Consider the following 20,222-nt stretch of genomic DNA (forward strand, 5'->3'; position numbering starts at 1 on the left):
CACCGCTGCCTGTTTGTGGGTGCATCGCCGTGTCCCCAGGTCCCCTGTGCAGGGGTGCTCGGGGCTGTAGGGCATGCAGCCTGTGACCCCAGGCTGTGCCCTGGTCCCTGGAGGGGGCCGGGGGGCTCCCAGTGCCCACCCAGCCCCAGGGTCTGAGGAGAAAGGGCGAGCAGCGCCTTCAGCCTCCCCATCACCGCCCCCTCTCAGGCCCTGGGTCCCTCAGGGAGGCTTTTGGTGGTGAGGGGCAAGATGGGGGCGAAGGGGGTGCAGAAGGCTGTGGTGTGTGTGCAGGACCGTGTTTGTGTGTGTGCAGAGCTACCTCTAGTGGCCGTGGCAGCCCGGCCTGGCACCGGGACTGCAGGTCGGCTGGGTGCCCCCATGGCAGCCCTGCGAGGTGCAGGCAGCTCCTGGAGCCCGCAGAGCCTTTGGTCGCTGCTCCTGGGGCAGGCGAGGCACCATTATGCTATTGATGAGGGCTTCCCCCAGCCCCTGCCTCGCTCCCCAACCCTCTTTTGGTGACACCGCTCTGTGGGTGTAGTTTAAGGTTCGGCGAGACCTGTTTTCTCAGCATCTGAAGGCGAGTACCTGAGATGTGTCCTCGCAGTACAGGCCAGTAATGTGCAGGTATTTTTCAGGCTGTGTATTTTACTTGTAGCACAGCGGGACTGTGAGCTATGGCTTTCCTAAGGCACCAGAGCACCCCTGTAAGCTAGATGTGGTGTATCCAGTGACCTCTAACCAGAGCATGAAGCATTGCGTGTTGTTAGCATCCTCTGTCTGAAGGAAACTGCTAGGAAAAAGCGTGCGAGTAGCTCATTTGCCTCAATAACAGTCAGCGCCTGCCCTTCCCTCCAGCTCTCGTCTCTCCTCAGTAAGTTCTCCGGCCTTCGTACGTGCCCCAGACAGGACTTCCATCCTCCTTCGCCCAGGCAGAGTTATCGTGAAGGGGCGGCAGCTCCGCGGGCGGCTCCGGCGAGAGGTGGCTCATCCTGGAGGCGAGCTCGCTTGCCGCGGTGACGAAGGGCGAGAAGGAGTAGGGCGAGGTGGCGGCGTAGCTGGGCGAGTAGTGGGCATCTTCAAGGGGATGCAGGGGGTAGGGCTGGGCTCCGGGGCCGGCCGGGGTCCAGCCCGAGCTCCGGTATGGGGAAGAGCCTCCGGGCTCGTGCGAGGCGAGGCACCCGGTGCCTGCGGGCAGCGCCTGCGGAGGCTCTGAGCATGCGGCGTCCGACTGGCCCAGGCTGTCAGGAGAGGTCTGCTCCCACGGCTCTCTCTGCAGGGAAGCGGGGAGAGAAGGCGAGGGAGACCTGTGAGGTTTAAAGATTGTCCTGGAGGGGATGGCATACCTAGCCTGGTGTCACCATGCCACAATCCCCCGCCCCAAGCCTGGCTGGGAACACTCACAAGGGTTTCCAGTGTTAAAACTGCTGGAAGGAAACACCCGTGGTGTGAGCGGTGGGCCAAGCTGGGCACAGGCTCCCAGTGCACTGACCAGCCCTGATCCTACAGCGCCCAGGAGCTCTGCCCTGCGGCGTGAGCCAGCTGGCTCCTGGGAAGCAGCAGGGATAGGGATAGGGACATGGATTGGGGTAGGGATGGGGATAGGGGTAGGGGTAGGAATGGGGTAAGGAAAGGGATGGCGTTGGGGTAGGGAAATAGGGAAGGGGTAGGCAGCTGTCTGGAGCCAACAAAGGATGTTTCTAGAAAATTTCAGGAGCTTAACGGAGCTGTTGTTTGGGGAGCAGGGAAGATCATGTATTTAGCAGCCACTCTCCAACAGGGAAAGGGGCCGTGAGATGGGAGCAAAGAGAAAAATCATTCCCTTTCAGCCCTGCCCCATCCGCCGTGTATTCTGCTGGGGCTGCCTCGTGCAGTGGCCATTTCCTTCCCACATGGGACCCCCTGACTTAACCCCAGCTTCAATCGGGTAATTGCTCATGGGGGGGGCTGAGAACCGCAGAGTCACTCACTAGTAGGAAATGCGCTGTGTCATTGGGGAAGGATGGCAGGAGAGGGGGCAGTGAAGAAGGGCTGAAGAAGGAGCTGGTACCAGGCGTGAGGGGAGCGCTACGGAAATCCCCGTATTGCTCGGGGAGATACGGGTCCAGAAGCGTTGGGTAGCCCTGGGTGGTGAAGGAATCGCACGTGAAGGGCTTGGACCCCAGCGGGGACGAATAGGCATCACTGACAAACTGCTTTGTGTTGTGGAAATCCAAGTCAGCTGTGAAGGATCTCCTGACTCCGTAGTAACCAGCCGTGGTAGGGGAACCTGTGGCGGTCAGAAAAAAAGGGATGGCTAAAGGGAAACCACACCAACAGCACCTGGGGAGCTGCAGAGCCACAGGCACCTCCCTAGGTGCCAAGCAGAGCCCTGTCCTCTCCTGCACCTCCCCAGGTAGGAGTCAACCCTGATGTGAAGCAGGTGTACCTGCCCAAGGCTTTTAGCACCCTGGGCTTCCCCTGATCCAGCAGATCACCTCCACCTGCAGCAAACCAAACGTGTTTGGGGAAGCTTTAAATATGAGGTCTTTGTTTTTTCCTTGTTCTGCCACAATTGCAGGGGGGAAGAAGTGGATTAGAGGTTGTAAAACCTCCTGCCTCTGTTCCAGGTGTGCTTCCCTGTTCCTGCCCAGGAGCTCAAGAAACAGCACAGGTCAGTTCCTGCTTTTGTGCTTTCTCTCTTCAGCTCCAGTGGAAACTGGAAGGTGCAGAGATAGGCAGAAGGGGGTTCACCAAGTGGTATCTCCATCAAAAGATGTGGAGCTGCTGTAATTACCTCTGCCTCCCTTTGGGACTTTCACGCAAGACTATAGGGGCCTTCTAGCAGACCACTGCTCATGTGTTGGCTCTTTCAAATACTTTCCTCCTAGGCTTTCTCAAAGGGGTGGCCCTGTTCCTGTGCTCCTTTCTTCACCTCTCACCTCTGGAGGAGCACTATCTTCTGTCCAACCCCCACAGAAGGTATTTATTGGTAGGGGAAAGCCTCACCTGGCATTTGGACAAAAGATGACTGTGGTGTGCTGGTGCTGCCCTGCAAAACATAAAGATGCATTAAAAAAAAATATTTTCAAAGTAAGGTAGTTCTCTGAGCTTGTAGTTTGGGAAGGTGCTGGCATAGCTGTGATGTACTGTTTGAGCCTTGGCGTTATCAGTACGAAGAGATTAACTTCGAGATTTCAAGCCTGGGGCCTCTGAGGTATTAGCAGATGTAGGCTAAGAAGAGATTTCAAAGGTCTTGGACAGAGCTGATAACAGTAGAAATACCAAGATAACTGACTTCTTTCTCATATACTGCAACGTCCCTTAATGCAGCCACAATGCTGAGCGGTTACTTTGGTGTCAGAGTAAAACAGGTCCGAGAAAATTTGTGTACAGGTCCTCGGCTGGTCAAAACAGGCCGGCTCTGTGCTGCCCACATGCGAGCCTGGCTCTGCCCCGTTGTGCTTCCCTGCCATGGAGCCTCCTCAGCTGGCTCCTGGGGAGCTGTGCAGGGAAGGCAGCTGTCTCTGGCTCCTCTTTGGGTGGTACAGTAATGCTGAGAACAATAATAACAGCAGTGTCTTGGCCCCAAGGTAAGGGAGGATTAGCCCTGAGCAACCCCGGTGCTCGGGGTGGCTAATTCCTTACAGGGCACTGTGGCACAGGCACCTGCTCCTCTGGGGCAGAGCTCGTCCATGGGGCAGTGCCAAGGTCTGCCTCCAGCCCTCTGGACCCGCGGTGCCCGTGGCTGCGATGGTGCCATGCTATTTCCAGTTTGCATAGTGCAAACAGGAGGTTCCTGCCATAGCAAGCAACCAAATTTAGAGGTTTAGATTTGAATTAAATTTGCCAGTGCTAAGACTTCCTTTTACTGCCAGGGGAGGCTTGCAGCTGCTCCCTGCTCCGTCATGGAAATGAGCCCTGAGCCCACAGGAGTCACTGGGGCGCAGGAGGTGGCAGGAAGGAGCCCTTGGGCTTGCGGGCAGATGAGCGCTCATCCTGCAGGGCCGGGGCTTGCACCTGCCTAAGGCTGAGCCTCTTCTGGCCGCAGACCTCAGCAAGGATCCTCGCTGGCAATGCGGCGCCCTGCGGAGCTGAGGCCACCCCATGCAAATCTGGTGTCAGCAGACACCCCTCCTGCTGCATGCGTGCCGTTTTGGTGATCCCTTCTCCTGCTCCAGGGCGTTTTCCCCACCGCTTCCTCTGCCTGCCCGTGGCCACAGCATCCTGCTGCTGGCTGGCTGCGTTCACTGGAGAGGAATCTTTGCCTGAAGGTGATGGTGCAGCCCCCTGCACAAGTGTTTAGACCCCAGTCTTAGCAAGAAACATTCCCAGAACTGTCACCTGGCACCCCTAATATTGCCTTTGAGATGTAAGGGACCAGCAGCGCTGTGCCCTGCCTGCATTTGGAGGTGCAGCTAGCAGAGAAGGGCTGCGGTGAGGAGAGCTGGGGTGTTTTGCTGCGGGAATGGGGAGGTCCCTGGGCATCCTCTGTTATGGAGCATTTCAAATCTGTGGTGCGTCTGAGTAAATCCTTGATCCTGCCTGTTCAGCAGCCACTGAAACAGTGTCACAGGCATTTTTGGCACACCCCTGTGAAGGCTAGCTGCAGAGCTGGTGTTAGCTGTGAGGGCTTTACCTGCCTTAATTCAATTACAAGATCCTCCGCAGCTGCCCACCCCTGGCTTTCTCTGTAGCAAGCACCCGCAGACTTGCAGGGCCCTATGTTTCCATTGCCTCCTGGCTCCTTATCAGGTGATGAATGGCTCGGCTTAATTTAAGCCCATTAGTCCATTTCCTCCCTGCATTACTTCCTTTCAGCGCTGTGGGACTGGGCTAGCTGGGTCTTCTGCAACACGTCAGCGCGCCTGTTCAGCATCACTTGAGCCCGCAGCATGTTCAGCTGCTGATAAGCCTGGCCCCCAGCTGCATTGCTTTACCTCGGGAGCTCAGGCGTGTTCAGCTACAGGGCTGCCTTGGGGCAGTAAAAAGGGGAAAAAAAAAAAAGGGTAAAAAGGATGCAGGTCAACTTGTGAATGTTATGGCCCTGGCCCTGCAATGGGGAGCCCAGGTGCCCTGGGTTAATAAAAGTGCTTTGCTGGCCACAAGCCTCTGACTGCTGCTGTGCTCGTCTGTGCACTGACCAGTGTCCTTGCCTGAGACAAGAATGTGGTTTAAGTCTTTTATCATACAAAGGGTGACAGCTGGGTCATGCCTCTGACCGCAGTGAGCCAAAGGAGAAGTGTCAGACCCTCCCCGGAGCCCAGGGCTGAGTCCTTTGGCCCTGCAGTTGATGGGAATTCAGATGCCCAGACTGCGTGGTTTTCACCATGGTACAAACTGTTTTTCTATCGTTTAATGTGTCATGCCTGAATGTCCGGAAATGGTTCTGCTGCCTCAGTAAACAGCCCATCAGCTGCCCTCTGATGGGCAACGACCTTTCCTCAGAAGTTTGATTCAGCTCTGCAGACCTTCCCTTGCACGGCAAGGATTTACTGATTTCAGAGCAAAGATCGTATTCAGACAAAAGATGCAGCTAAATTACACCGCATCATAAATATACAAAGGGGTGTTCAGTCATCTGCTGTTTGCTTTGATTCTGGCTTATGTTACCTGTCAGATAAAGAGCTGCTCTTACAGTTGTTCTTTTCATGATATGTTCCAGCAAATACGGATGTTTGCCCTGCACAATAATTTTTTGTCTATCATGGGGAATTAGCAATAGGGCGAATTTTGCATTAGATAGACACACAACTACCTAGCTCTGGAATATAAAGCAAAGGGCAATAAAGCAAGTAGCATGTGTTTTACAGTCCCTAGGGCCGGCAGTTGGACACGTTGAGGTGCTAAACAAAAAAGCTGCTGCCTCCGGAAAGGGAGCAAGTGAAGCATGATAGTCCTCAACAAGGATCTGGTTGTTCAGTGAATGCAAACAGCATCAGAACTCCTAAAATCCGTTTTCTGCTGTCAGTAATTCAGGTCTCTGCTCCCACCCTTTCCTTGCAGGACCCAGTTTCAGCAGCTTGGCTACATCTCCTCTTCTGTCAGAGGCCCCGCTGCTGCCGGTCAGCCTGGAAGCGAGGTGCTGCTGCCTGATAAAGGTGAGACCTTAAGCACCCAGCGAGTGGCTTACGGTGCCTCTGGGTGCCCCGTGCTGGCACCTGCAGTATTGTGCCCCTTCTGGGACACCATTGCTTGTATGGCTATTCCAGAAAAAAAACAACGTAGCGTACTATAATTTCACTTAGGCTTCCTGTTGCCATAGAACCACTTAAGAAAGACATCACCTCTTACAAGCTGATGTTTGGCCTCTTTCCAGACCATAACATCACTGCGTTTCCCCTGGCACTTGGGTATGCCAGAGAGAGGAGCTGGAAGGAGCACAACAATCGGGGAAGATCATCTATTTCTGCGGCGCTCAGCTGTTCAAATGTAGCTGGTGAGAAAGCAAGCTGACTTGGGAAGGTGTCATACGCAGGATGTGAAAGGAATGGGAAATTTAGCGTTACTGATTTGCTAAATATACATACGCTGCAACTTCAGTTCCTCAAAGGTTCACCGATGTGGAAAAATCAAGGAACCATCTGTGATCTCTTGGGGGAAAACAGTGGTGTAAACGTTTTCACCATTCCCTCCTGATGTTGGCAGTGCCCTGCACTCAATGCAAATGCTCTTTAAACTAGAGGATTACATGGACTGACTTCTGTTTTTTTAAAAAAAAAACAACAAACAAACAACAAACAAATAAACAAAGCTGACTTACACTGAAGCAGGAGCCACTGCTCTGCCTGGATCGCTTTTCAGCAAGAAGATCTTTGACTGTGTGTTTCACTCGCACTCCTTGGTACACTCGCTTGCCAAAATCTGTAGTAACTAAGTGAATGAGAGAAGTGTTAGAGGAGTTCAGCAAAGGCAGAGAGTAGGCGGAAGAGGTGGTTATGGAAGAAGCAAATTCCCTGCCTCTACACCAAGTTAGGGAGGCAGCAAGTAAGACTGCTATTATTCATGCAAAACCATCCCTTAGGAACCCCGCAGTGAGGGCTGCTCATCTGCAGAGAACAAAGACTGAGGTGCCCTGCCCTGCAGTTAGCACTGGGTGCCATGAGGTTTATGTGCAGCTCCATCAGTGCCAGGCTGGTTGATGGCTTTAGCCTTTAGCCTTTTTTTTTTTTTAGAGTGCCTGGGGGCTCCTACATTTCCCCTTTGGATCAGCAAAATTTGATTTAGTGGTACAGCCCTGCTTGCTTCCAGCAGAGATGCTGTGGTTTAGCTCCTCGGTGCCCTTCTGGAGTTGCTGGCTTTCAGCACATCGCTCTGGGGGCTGAGATAGTTTTGATCTCAGTGCAGCAAAGGCAGAAGTAGCCCAAATGGTGGGACTGACCTCTCTAATTGGTGATGTGAATTAGGTTGTGAAGATACCATGAAAGGAAAAGAAGGGTACGGTCTCAGCCATGTCACCCTGATGGCAGTCCTGCCTGTTCTCTCAAGCTGCCTGGAATCCAGCAGAACCTGTACATAAAGTCCGTGTGACTTCTGGTGCAAAGCATCTGTCCTCTTCCCTTGCCTGGAAAAAGCTTTGAGGTCTATCTGCCTTGTGTACAGGTGTTCTGACACAAGCGAGGGCAGAGCGGTACGGGGAGCAGTTCCAGGGGAGCTCTTTTATCCCGGCCAACGGGCTGCGCCGCACAGAGCTCGCACCTGCGGAGCCAGGGAGGAGTGTCCAGATGGGCTTTTATTGGAGTCTTCCAGAGAAAAACTGAAGTTTGAAGTTAATCCCTTGGAAAACACAAAGCTGTGCTCTCCTGAGGGAGCACCAACAGCCATTCCGCAGCTGATGTTTGTCTGAAATTGTGATTTATCTTTTTGCCCGCCTGCTTTTCAGGAAGTGCCATTTGGCTCCATTTATCACTTTGATTCGTCAGGCACAGTATCCCCAGGTGCACATACAGAATCACAGAATTGTCTAGGTTGGAAGAGACCTCCAAGATCATCTAGTCCAACCTCTGTCCTAGCACTAACAAGACCTCCACTAAACCATATCACTAAGATACGTACAGAGGGCTTACAAAGGGAAGAGGAAGAGGGTGGAAGCAACACGATCTCAATGCTGGCTTGGGGTTACCCCAGATGTTTTCTGTTGGGCATAGCAATTGCAATTCTGGGGCAACTGCAGTTTGGTTTTGGTGTTTGAATACTGACCAGAGAGAGACTTCAGCCAAGACACGAGGCAAACACATTTCAAGGACACTGCCCCAAAAAAGCTTATGATCAAAATAGTCTAAACAGGGCTGAAGACAGTCTGAATGCTGACCAGCCAGCATCTCTGGGTAAGCCAGGACACAGCCAGCAATGGATATAATACTCTTGAGGTTGAAAGAAATTTGTCTGTATACAGAGACTGGCTCTTGTCTGTGGCCCAAAGAAGCGTCCCTCCTGTAGCCGCTTTTCTGGGCTCTTTTTTACTGAGAGGAGTTGGAAGCAGGGGTACCCGTGCTGGCAGCTGGGGTTCCGAATCTCTGGCAGAGCAGGCATTAAGTGGCAGAAACAGCTATACTTGCTGCATTGGGATCTTTGCGTGAGTTCCTTTAGAGATACAGCACTGCAATTTGATGGATGAGCCAGAACTGCAGAGCACAGCTCACTGGGCTCCACCATGGTTTGCTGCCTCCAGTAACTCAGGCAGCTGTTGCTGGCTGTGTCCTGTGGAAGACTCAGGCCTTGATTCAGCACGGAACTTTGGCAGAGGGACCCCAGCCATGAGTATGCTCATATTTAATTTTCAGAATGGAGATACCTCTAAAATAGCATTGTTAGAAAAGCTATGGCCCGCTTTCATTCCTTTGTTCATCAGCCTGCTATTGCCAAATCCTGCAACATCTTTGTTAACTGACCTTGCTTCTGTGACCATTTCCAGCTGCTGTCCGATGCTCTGCACTTCTGCAGTCCTGGTTCCCTAACATCTTTACTACAGTCTAAAAACACTTCAAAAACACTCCCATACATCCTTTACACAAGGGTGCTGTGCTGTTGAAGTTTCTTCACTCATACACCCACAGTTATAAGAATTTGAGACAAAGAATAAGTAAGCAATATAAGGGCTCTGTCTGTCCTCAAACCCCTTTTTTAACAAAGCAGCCTAGCACATGCAAGTAAAATAACTTGGCGTGCTATTCAGCAGGATCAGATGCCGAGCTATTAGAACCCCACATAATCCTGCTCTTGGCAGCATCAGGGAAGAAAATGCTAATTTAGGCCAGAGTTGATGTAATTTTTCAAGTAAATTAGATTGTATTTCACATCGCTTTGGCATAACTGCCTCTTGGAAAAAAATATTGAAAATAAAATTGAATTTGGTTTAGGGAAGGCTGAATATTCAAATAAATATTGTTAATTTTTTTGGAATAGCAAAGGTATCATATGCTGATTTTAGACAATTCTCCTTTCTGCGTTGTTTTAACTTGAGCCCAAGGATGGCACGATATATTCTTTCCCCAATACTTCCATCATGCTGCTGCATCTTTATGCTTTTGGAAAGTCAAGGTGCCGAGACTCACCTGTTTCCATTGCGATCACTGGTGATGAGTCCCAGCTCTCAGATTCTGCAGGAGTTTGGAGAAGGGCTGTCATGAGCTTCCCAGAGCAGAGTGAAGTCAGTGCTCATTCTCCACTGATAAAGTTCCAGCTGAGCCTGATGGAAATATATTTTCTACAATTTAGTGATGTCTCCACAATACCTTGTTTGGGATTTGCTTAAATGCAAATCTCTTGATGTGTGTATCGCTCCGATTTGCATGGTCAGTGTGGATCATTCTCAGTGGGTCTCTTTCCTGTCTGAGCTGACAGTTCATGGATGAAAACTGAGCTGAGTTCATCAGTGGAAAATGTTTGGTTCAGGTGAAAGGCTGGTAAGTCTTGCAGTGATGGGCCATCCCTTCATGGGTGGGAGAACAAGCTGGAAACAAGCATTGTCTGTAAATCTGAAATGTCCATGTGCAGGTGAAGATGCACACGAGCCATACTCAGGAAGTAGGACTGTCTGTCTGGGACCTCACAGGCCAGCCTGGGCATTACACAAATTCTCCGAGAGCCATTTTCCTGCGACGCAGCTAGCACAGCCTAGCAATGCGTTGAGGACAGGCTGCAGTGAGGCAGATGATCTCTGGAGCATTTTGTGCGCAGAGTGGGCTGGTACATGGCATTACTGTGCTCATCTTACATGAGCAGGGCAAAACTGGCGCCATTGGATTCCTCATAATTAAATATTCCTCCTTGTGGAGCCTGCTGCCAGCTTGCGGGTCTGTTAGGTAAGATCTGTCTCTCTTTATAATTCTGTGTGCTCTCCCTTGCGTTGGCCCAGAGATGAATTTGGCCTGTCACGTGAACTGACTTCCTGAGGAAGGCTGTTATTATTATTATTATTATTACTATTATTATTACTATTAAGTGTAATTATTCTTTTCCTTTAGAAGAAAAGTAAAATATAAAGGGCAGCAGCTGGCAAAGGCTGATCTGATCAGGTCATCAAGGAAAGTAGGGAAGGCAGAGCTGAAATAACATCACAGGTAATTCCCAATGTACAGAATTCCCAACTTTCAGAATGATTCGGGTGTTCTGCCTGCTCAGATGCAGTGCTCAGGACCAAGAGGACATTCCACAGTCTCTTGGAAAACCCTAGCTCCTGTGAACGGAGTTTTAGACCGTGTATATTCGCCCTCTCCATGGACAAGTCTTATTTTGGCCAGACTGTCCCTGGCTGCCCCCACCTGGTATGCGCGGTGCTGACAGGTGTTACAAGGGCAGGAGGCACCAGGCAGGGCAGGGAAGCGTGGGCAGATGTGAGGTCCCAACAGAAGAGTTGTCTTTGCCTTGTCAGCAATAAGCTTAGTTTGCCACCTGCTTCCTGGCAGGCTTCCCATCCAGTTTTGTCTCCTGTGCCAGATATTTATATACTTTAGGATTCACAAGTTAAAGCCAAGCCCTGTTCAAGCTAATAGCTTTGTGCTATCTAGCCAGTCCAGGTGTTTTCTGTACTGATTACAAAACAATTACACTGAAAACAACAACAGGTCCTGCAGAAAATAATTAAACAGAGATAAAATAAAAACTCAGCCTTCTTTTAGAGGGAATCCATCCCTTAACTTGCATTTTCCTTTGAAAAAGCATCAGATCCAGATTTTCTATATTATTTAGTGGATTTAGGCATGTACCGTGTGTACAATAGGAGTTATGGAAGCAATTGTGTATTGACAAGGCACCTTTTTATGGCACGTTTTATACAGTCCCATTCTGTTTTAGCATGGTATTTACCTGTGCCAAAGCAAACCGTTCTAAGAATTGCGTCTCTGTTCTCTACTACAAAAGCCTGGAGCAGCAGATGCAATACTCAATGCATATTTGTTTATTTCAAACTGTCATTTCAATCTGTCTTTTCATTAATGGGTAAAGAGAATATGTCACATTGTCTCACAGTGGCAACATAATACCGATGGATAGCATGGGTTTTGTGTTTTGTGTTTGGCCAGGATGCCCAGATGTGTGTATTTAGATTGTAAGCGTGTGCACTGAGATGAATTTGTGTTTTTTTTTGACAACGGCAGCGGCATTTGCCCTGGAGGCGTTGAAATGAATCTGTGGCAGCTGCAAAGCCTGTGCCAATCTTTGCCTTCTGCTGCTGCAAGAGCCAGGACCTGCACCAAAAACCCTAACATGCCAGGTATGGAGCCTAGGGTACGAGATTACCAAGCCCAGGTGTGAGCTGGTCCTGCTGCAGTCCCGAAGGACTGCACTCGTCATCCTGTGCAGGTCTGGGCTTGTGTTTGCACACTGAGGAGCACAAGTCCTGTGAGGAGCAGCTGAGGGAACTGGGGTTGTTTAGTCTGGGGAAGAGGAGGCTCAGGGGAGGCCTTATTGATCTCTGCCTGAAAGGAAGCTGTGGGGAGCTGGGGGTTGGCCTCTTCTCAAAGGTAACTAGTGATAGGACTAGAGGGAATGGCCTCAAGCTGGGGAGGTTCAGGCTGGAAATGAGGAGACATTTCTTCTCAGAAAGAGCAGTCAGGCGTTGGAACGGGTTGCTCAGGGAGGTGGTGGCATCACCGTCCCTGGGGGTGTCTGAGGAAAGGTTGGACGTGGTGCTTAGGGAAGTGGCTTAGTGGGTGACATTGGTGGTAGGGGATGGTTGGACCAGGTGATCTCGGAGGGTTTTTCCAACCCTAATGATTCCACTGGGGTCTGAGCTGGGCGATGCCAACGAGCCAGCAAGGTGATGATGGGTGAACGTTGCACAGGGCCGTATCCTGCCCTATATCCATGTTATGAGGGGGGTGAGAGATGTGTGGAGGAGGGCAGACATGCATAACTTTTTGCCCACGATGACGGTGCTGAGGGGCTCCTCGGGCAGCCCTGGGCCGGTGCCGGGGGGTCGCGGCCCTGTTGGGTTTTCGGGTTTGGGGGGGGGGCGGATTTTTGCCCGGAACCTTCGTGACCCAGCTCCGCTTCCCGCCCGCCCCCTCTCCTCGGCAGTACGCGCGGCTCCGCGCCCCGCGCTGCGATTGGTCGGCGGCTGACGGGCGGGCGGCTTCCATTGGCTGGCCGTCGGGGCGCGGTCCGTTGCGTTCCGGCGCCCCCCGTGTGGGGCCGGGCCTGGGCCGCGGTTGGCCGCCATGGCGCCCGTGAGGGAGGCGGTGGTGCTGCGCTGCGAGTGGGCCGCCTGCTCCTACGCGGCCGCCGCCATGGAGGAGTTCTGCGGGCATGTGGCCCAGCACCTGCGGCACCACCTGCCCGGGGAGCGGCGCGACGAGGTGGACCCGCTGGGTGAGGGGCCGCCCCGGGGGGGTTCTGTCCAAAAACGTCCGTATTTGGTTTTTTTTGTTAAGCTTTTAATCTGTTTTCTGGCTTTTTTTATAGAGGAGTACACGTGCCTGTGGCAGGAGTGTGGCTTCTGCTCCCCCGAGAGCCCGGCCGACCTGGTGCGCCATGTCTACTTCCACTGCTACCACACCAAGCTGAAGCAGTGGGGGCTGCGCGCCCTGCGGGCCCAGCCGGACGTCAGCCGCTGCCAGCTGGACTTCCAGAGCCGCAACATCATCCCCGAGATCCAGGAGAACTTCCTCTGCCTGTGGGAGTACTGTGAGGTGAGGGCACCGCGCGGCGGCCCAGGGAAGGGGAGCTGCTATTCCCCTGCCTCTCGGTTCTGCGCGTACCTGTGTAAGAGTGCCTGCTGCGCGCGGGCTGAGGCCAGCGTGATCATCTCACCCTCTTCTGCCTGTCCCTCCTCCCCCACAGAGGTCGTTCGATAATCCCGAGTGGTTCTATCGGCACGTGGAGGACCACAGCTTCTGCTCGGAGTACAAGGCAGCCGGGAAGGAGAACCACGTGGTGCTCTGCGGCTGGAAGGGTATCGGGGGCGTGCGGGGCTGCTCCGGGGAGCTTGGCGTGGGGCTGGGCTGCAGGGGTTGTGCAGGAGGGCTCTGCGTGCCTTTCACGGTTTCAGAGAGCTCTGAAACCTAAAGAGCGCCTGTATAATCCTAATGATGCTGCTGTAAGGTTTCCTTCAGGGGATTTATCAGGGTGTTTGATATTGAACTTTTCACTTAAGGTTAATTGCTACATAAGAGTAAAGGTTCCAGTTAGATTTTTAAAATAATTTCTCGCTTCTGCGTGCGTGCAATTGCCTTAAATGTTTGTGGTGCCAGGGGGCCCGCGGCAACTGGACACCAGCGCTCCCATCCCGCTGCGTCTTCCAAGGAGCCTGCCGCTCAGCCGGGCTGTGGATGCTTACCCCGCTGAGCCCTGCTGTGGGGGACCCTCACGGCGTTCTCTCCTCTCTGTGCAGACTGCGACTGCTCTTTCAAAGGGCGCTGCAAGCTGCGGGAGCACCTGCGCAGCCACACGCAGGAGAAGGTGGTGGCGTGCCCCACCTGCGGCGGGATGTTCGCCAACAACACCAAGTTCTTCGACCACATCCGCCGTCAGACTGCGCTGGACCGTAAGCTGCTGCGGGCGGGGAGCAGCCCCCTGGGCAGGCGGTTGGGTTGCCGGGGCTGCCTGGGCCCGGGGAGCAAAAGGGTCGGGCGTGGGGAGCTTTGAGACAGCCTGCCTTCTCTGTGGACCGGGAGCTAAGACACTGAAGAGCCTGAGAAGCGGCGTGCGGCAGAGGCAGGAGGGCTGGAGGCTGGCCAGAGGCTGCGCAAAATGAAGGCGGCCTGGTCCTTGCACGTGTTTTGTCTGTTTGTTTGTTGGGTTGGCTTTGTGTCTGCTGTTCCTCGCTGGAGAGGAGGGTTCCCAGCTCGGCTGTAACGACCCCTTTGTCTCGCGTGCCGCCCTTGGGGCTGTTCCCTGTGCTTTGATCTCGTTTCTCACCGCCCCCTCCGTTTCCTCCCCGGCCCTGACGCTGCAGAGCAGAGGTTTCAGTGCTCTCACTGCTCCAAGAGGTTCGCCACAGAGAGGCTGCTCCGTGACCACATGAGGAACCACGGTGAGAAGAGGGCTCCTTCTCCCAGCCGAGCTCCGAAGTGCCCACTCTCCCCCCGCCCCGCGCTGATGTTTCCCCCCCGTCTCTCCCTGCAGTGAACCATTACAAGTGCCCGCTGTGCGACATGACGTGCCCGCTGCCCTCCTCCCTGCGCAATCACATCCGTTTTCGGCACAGCGAGGAGCGGCCGTTCAAGTGTGACTACTGCGACTACAGGTGAGGGCCGGGGCTTTGCCGTCCTCCCAGCCCGGTGCCAGAAAAGCGCCCAGAGGCCTGACTCTGCCCTGCACGGGACCCAGCCTGCTTCCTTCAATCGTTTCCTTGTAGCTGCAAGAATCTCATCGACCTGAGGAAGCACCTGGACACGCACAGCAAGGAGCCAGCCTACCGCTGCGAGTTCGAGGCGTGCAGCTTCACCGCGCGCTCCCTCTGCTCCATCAAGCTGCACTACCGCAAGGTCCACGAGGTAGGGCCCTGCTCTCCAGAAGCATGAGACGAAAACAAAACAAAAAAAACAGCCACTAAATTCACACGCAGCCCCAGCCTGCAGGAGCATGAGGGCAGGTTGCGTTTCTTTCTAGCTGCGGTGCCGCCTCGTGTCAGCGTCGGGGAACCCGATTCCTCCCTCCCTGCTCGCTCGCGGGGCGGTTACGTCCCCCTCTCTGCCCTTCAGGGTGACTCGGAGCCCCGCTACAAGTGCCACGTCTGCGACAAGTGCTTCACGCGTGGGAACAACCTCACCGTCCACCTCAGGAAGAAACACCAGTTCAAGTGGCCCTCGGGGCATCCCCGCTTCAGGTACCGCACACCTTTAGCTCCCCTCGAGTGCAGGAGGCAGCCGGACTGCGTCCTGGAGCCGGCAAGGTGACCCGACAGCGCCTGGGTGCTGGCACCTGCCTGTGGCGTGCTCCAGCCCCGTCTCCCGGCGGTTGGGAGGCGCGGGGCGGCAAGTTTTCGGTGGGGTTCGGCACAGTGGCGGAGCAGCGGGGCAGAGGTGAGCGTGGGCAGCGCGGTGCCGCTGCAGCCGCGCCTCGTGGGACTCCTCTGAGCTCGGCGGGGCCACGTGTCCCACCCTGGAGAGAGAAATCCATCTCCTGGCTGCTACAGCCCTTGTAGTGCCGGGCTTTGGAGCCCAAAATGTGATTCTCCTTCCTTGGCTGCTGCTTCAGGCTGCTGCCCTTCTCCTGGGGGGAGGTCTGCAGCGTGGCCAGCTCGTCACCCCCCCATTCCCTGTCTGCGCTCAGGTACAAGGAACACGAGGACGGCTACATGAGGCTGCAGCTGGTGCGCTACGAGAGCGTGGAGCTGACGGAGCAGCTGCTGAAGGACAGGGAGAAGCGGGGGGAGGCGCTGGATGGCTCCCCCGACTGCGTGGTGCTGTCCGAAGGCGAGGGCAACCTGCGGGGCATCGTCCTGGAGGCCCCCGCGGAGCCTTCCCCGGCGGAGAACCGCGCGGGTGAGCGGCAGGCGGCCCCGCAGCACGCCGCGGCTCGCTCTGCTGCCGGCCCTGAGGCAGCGCCGCCCGGCGCCTTCCCGGGAGCTGCTCCGTCCCCGGAGCGGGAGCCCGGCGCCCCGGCCAGCCCCGTCGTCCACGCGGCGAGCCGGACCGACGAGCGCGGGGAGAGCGAGACGGCGTACTACGGCGCGGCCGCCGAGGAGCGGCTGGCGGAGCCCGGCGGGCTGCCCGCGGAGCTGGAGGAGAACGTCATGGACCGCCTGCAGAAGACGGCCGAGGAGCTGGGCATCCAGATCGTGTGAGCAGCCCGCCTGCCTCGCTGCCTCTGGAAGTCCCGGGCCTCCGATGGGGTTCGGGGGGCGGTTGGGAAGTGCCCGGGGGAGAAAGGTCGAAGGTGGCTTCTCCCCCGTGCCGCTGGCTGGCTTCCCACCTGCCCGGGTGGCGTGGCGGGGGAGAGGGACTGGTCTCCACTGGCTGTGGGTCACAAAAATTAGCTGGAAAGAGCTCTCTCTTTATTTTGGGGACCTCCCATGCCTCCGGGTTTGGTCTCAGCCTGACCCAGGTTCGCTCGCTGGTGCCGCGGCCCCGTTGTGGGCTGTGCTGGGCCCGGTCCTCAGCCGGGCTCTCCCCACGCAGGCGATGTGCGGCAGAATCGCTCACCCGGGGAGGCGTGAGGCCCTCTGCAGACCCGTTCTCCCGCGGCCTTGTGCTCCAGGGGCAGCGTGCTCCTCGTCTGCCCTCATCATCACTTCCCCGCGCATCCTCGTGCGCTGCTGATCCCGTTACGCTGCAGCCATCTCGGTGGGGGGGGGGGAGGAGAGGGCTGCAGGTGCTCTCCCTCAGAGGCTTCTGCTCCCCTGCAGCACCGGGGGCTTGGAGCTGCCTTCGTGCTTCTGTTCTCCCCCCGGGTTTCCTCCCCACGTTGGGGTTCGGGCTCCCGGTTGGGCGGCGTGCTTTGGAGAGACGAATAAACAGCAGCGTGCCAGGCCAGCCGGCATCCGGTGTCTGCTTCGGCCCCGTCCCTGCCCGCCGCAGCGCGTTGTGAGGTGAGACCCAACCGCCCGGGGTCTGCAGCCCCGCTGCGGAGCTGCCAGGACCCCTCGGCATCTTTTGGGGCCGCTGCTTGGGGCCGCCGGCCCCTGCCTTGCAGCGTGTGGTGCCCCAGGTGCCCACAGGCGGCACGGGAAGGCTGGGTTTGGCTGAGGCTCTCCTCCTCGCCGCTCTCCTGGCGTGGGTTGGGTTTTTGCTGCCTCCTTCGGGGTGTGACTGCCGGCTGCCTGCAAGGCCGTCGTTTGAATCTGAAGAGCGGCCTGGGCCCCTCAGCAGAGCCCCGTGCGTTCTGGTGAGCGGTTCGGGTGAGGACGGGGCCAAGCTGGGCTCCCTGGCAGGGGGCTGGCGGGGCTGCCGCCGACTTTTCCCTCTTCCTTTCTCAAGCAGTTGAGCCCAGGCTGCCGGAACCCCAGGTTAACGGAGGGGATCAGGCTGAACCCCCGGCCGTCCGCTCGCTTTCTAATTCCGAGCTCCGCGGGTGTGACCCCGGGCTGCGCCCTGGGGCTGGGGCGACGCGAGCGGCCCCTGGGCCGTGCCCTGCCCGCGGGGCTGCGAGCTCTGCACCCGCTGCACGGGGGCTGGACGGGAAGCGGGGATGAAGCAGGGAGCGCCGCGTGTCCCGGGCTGTGTGCGGAAGGTTTCCTGGGGCTGGATCCGAGGGTGGGGGGCACCCCCGCTTCCCAGCAGCTCCGACCGCGCGCTGCTGCAGGATGCTCGCCCTGGGGAGAGCGTCCCCGGGCTGCAGGCGCGCGGCGTGCCCGGGGTCTTGCCCAGCCCTCCCCGCCCGGCATCTTCTCGCTGGCGCTCGGCAGAGCCGCGAGGACACCTCCAGGAGCGGGGCCTCCTGCCAGGTTTGCATTCCCAGCGCTTCTTCTTGGCTCTCCTTCCCCACCCCGCAGGCCTCGGGGCTCTGCTGCCCGGACTGCAGCATCCCCGCGCCACCCGAGTTGTCCCTTTAAACCCCGGGGCCCAGGGAGGGTAATCTGCCGGGGATTATCCGATGGGGAGAGGATTGGCGTCCCGGGGAGCTCTGCTCCCTGCCCCCACGCCCCAGCATCCCGCCCCGGGTATGGAAACCAAGCTCACTTTCCCCTGGGCCGTGCTCGGGGGCGAGGGGAGGAGGGCAGGGACTGCCATGGGACTGGGGCTCCTCTTCCTCACCGTGCTGGCCACGCTGGGCTCCTGCGAGTACCCGGGAGGTAACAACGGGGTGTTCGGGATAAAAGCGGGGCTCTCGGGGTGTCCCGGGGATGCTGGCACCAGCAAGGAGCGAGACCCCCGCCACGGCCCCGGGCTGAAATTCGGCACTGGGGAAGGGAGAGCTGGCAGGAAGGAGAGTTGGAGCGAGTGGGTGCTCACGGGTGGGCTGAGGGGAGCCTTTGGGCTCGTACCTCCCACCCGCAGGTCTCTGAGGGCTGGGGAGCTGGCGGGCAGGGTGGTCCTCAGCCCCCCCCCCCAGCCCTGCTCTGCCCTTCTCCCCGCGCCGCGGGCAGACCAGGACACCTACTGGTCCGGCACAGCGCCCATCTGCCTGGGGGGCTGCAAGGGGAAGCACAAGGAGCTGAAGAGGAGCCAGTGCGGGACCGGCAGCTGCTGCTGGCTGGGCTACAAGTCCTTCTGCCGAGGTACAGCAGCGCGGGGGGACAGGATCGGGGCCGTGCGTGGGTGCCGAGCCCCTCTAGCAGCCCGGACCCCACCCACGGGACCCTCCCCGTCCCCAGTGAACTGCGGGCGGCCCGAGGCCGACTTCAACTCGGTGGTGTACGGCAACGACTGGTGGGTGGGCTCGGTGGTGCGCTACAGCTGCCGGCCTGGGTTCCTGCTGCTGGGGGACCCGGCCAGCGCCTGCCGGTCCGACGGCCGCTGGACGCCCAAGCCCACCTGCCTCCGTGAGTACCGCGGGGGTCTCATTCGTCCCCAACCCGCCGTGGGGGGGGGGGGGAAAGGGGTTGGTGGGCACCCGAGGGATGTGCCCCGGTCCTGCCCTCGCGCAGGGCTCTGCCTGCGAGGCCGGATTGAGATCAGCGAGCGGGACGTCGCCGGGAGGTGCTCCTCGTCCTGCAGCACCCTGAGCCACCTGGGACCCCCCCTCGCTCGTGGCTGCGTCAAGATCTCCGCCTGCGTCCCCAAGCGCTCGGGCTGGGCGCGCTGGTTCCTGCGCTGCGACCTCTGCGAGTGCGACTGCCACGTCCCCTGCGGGGAGTCCCGGTAGCGGCCGCCCGCCCCCGGTAAGGGTCTGGTGCTGGTTTTTGGGGAGGGGCGGTGGTCCTGAGGGCTGGGGGCTGCTGAGCGGCTCAGGACCTGCTGCTCCTGCTCTCCGGACCCCTTCCTCCGGGTAGGGCTGAGGCTTCCGCACCTGGCGTCTGCCGTTCCCTTGGCCGTGTGTCTCCGTCACTGGGCTCTCTCTGTAAGCTCAATCCACGCCGAGGCTTCACCTGGGAGGAGAGGAGAGGTTTGGGACTTGCAGCCACCGTGGGTGGCCGTCTCTCCTCCTGGGGTTCTGGCCGGGCTCCCTTCCCTGAGCCCTTCTTTCTCCCCTCGCGCCCCGCCGGGGCGATGCTCCCTGCGTGCACCCCCGGGAATGGCCGCGCGCTCCCTCCGAAGCAGCAGAGGAAGAGCAGGTATTTTAACTCCCCGGGGAAGAAGTAGGGACGTGCGATGGGATTGCCAGGGGTGCCGGAGGCCCAGCGCCACCACCACAGATAGCTAAAAAACCCATTAGCGGCACTGACATGGGTTTTCCAGCTGTGCGGGGAGATCCTGCTGCCCGCTCTGTCCCCGGAGGGACAGGACCTGTCCTGGGCGCGCGCCCCGGGGCCAGGCCAGGCTCCCTCTGCCACGGGTCCCGTCCTGGACCTGTGAGCGCCCTGGGGACGGTGCCGGGCGTGCTGAAAGGGGAGCGAGCTGGGGGAGCACAGGGAGCCCTCGGCTCCGTGAGGAAATGGCAGAAGCCCCCCGTTTGGAGGCCGGCTCCGGGACTGCCACCTCCTGGAGCTGCCCCTGCTCTCTCCGCTCGCTGCCCCCCGGCTCTGTCCCGGCTGCGGGAGGGGGAAGGCTTTCCTCAGCTCAACAGATTTTCTTATTTTTTTTTAATTAACACCCTCGTTAGTGCCACCCGTTTCCGTACATCTCTCTCACGTTTTGGTGCGAGGTGCTGGTGGGGAGCCAGGTGAGGCTCTGGGGATGTGGGGACGGTGGGGAGGGGGGGCGCGTGCTGGGGGCAAAGCCCTGATATGGGGGGGGGGACCACGCAATTTGGGGCCAGCTGTG

The 20,222-nt window shown here is 57.4% G+C and overlaps 3 protein-coding genes and 1 long non-coding RNA gene across 5 annotated transcripts; 3 read left to right on the forward strand and 1 right to left on the reverse strand.

The window, feature by feature from the left end:
- Positions 1-407: 407 nt before the first annotated feature.
- POU2AF2 (POU class 2 homeobox associating factor 2) lies at positions 408-9,707 on the reverse strand. The gene is made up of 5 exons (XM_066981093.1): positions 9,531-9,707; positions 6,740-6,849; positions 2,986-3,028; positions 1,968-2,266; positions 408-1,270 (listed from the first exon to the last, which is right to left on the reverse strand). The coding sequence occupies exons 1-5, from the start codon at positions 9,601-9,603 to the stop codon at positions 869-871; spliced, it is 927 nt and encodes a 308-aa protein (XP_066837194.1). The 5' UTR covers positions 9,604-9,707; the 3' UTR covers positions 408-868.
- Positions 2,472-6,747, forward strand: LOC136786717 (uncharacterized). The gene is made up of 3 exons (XR_010826140.1): positions 2,472-2,650; positions 5,983-6,077; positions 6,296-6,747. It is a non-coding gene; the product is annotated as an uncharacterized lncRNA (long non-coding RNA).
- Positions 9,708-12,581: 2,874 nt separating the features above from the next.
- HINFP (histone H4 transcription factor) lies at positions 12,582-16,892 on the forward strand. The gene is made up of 9 exons (XM_048063605.2): positions 12,582-12,786; positions 12,880-13,106; positions 13,258-13,369; positions 13,808-13,960; positions 14,372-14,449; positions 14,542-14,662; positions 14,774-14,912; positions 15,120-15,244; positions 15,691-16,892. The coding sequence occupies exons 1-9, from the start codon at positions 12,636-12,638 to the stop codon at positions 16,202-16,204; spliced, it is 1,620 nt and encodes a 539-aa protein (XP_047919562.2). The 5' UTR covers positions 12,582-12,635; the 3' UTR covers positions 16,205-16,892.
- Positions 16,893-17,027: 135 nt separating this feature from the next.
- On the forward strand, positions 17,028-20,133 carry LOC136786716 (uncharacterized). 2 transcript variants are annotated; one of them, XM_066981090.1, is made up of 2 exons: positions 17,028-18,841; positions 18,947-20,133. In XM_066981090.1, exons 1-2 carry the CDS (start codon positions 17,953-17,955, stop codon positions 19,162-19,164), a joined length of 1,107 nt encoding a protein of 368 aa, XP_066837191.1. In that variant the 5' UTR covers positions 17,028-17,952; the 3' UTR covers positions 19,165-20,133. The 2 variants fall into 2 exon arrangements, with proteins under 2 accessions (XP_066837191.1, XP_066837190.1); XM_066981089.1 differs by having other exon boundaries at positions 17,028-18,577; positions 18,674-20,133.
- Positions 20,134-20,222: the final 89 nt, after the last annotated feature.

This window comes from Anser cygnoides, chromosome 21 (genome assembly GCF_040182565.1).
Source record: "Anser cygnoides isolate HZ-2024a breed goose chromosome 21, Taihu_goose_T2T_genome, whole genome shotgun sequence".
Lineage (NCBI taxonomy): Eukaryota > Metazoa > Chordata > Aves > Anseriformes > Anatidae > Anser > Anser cygnoides.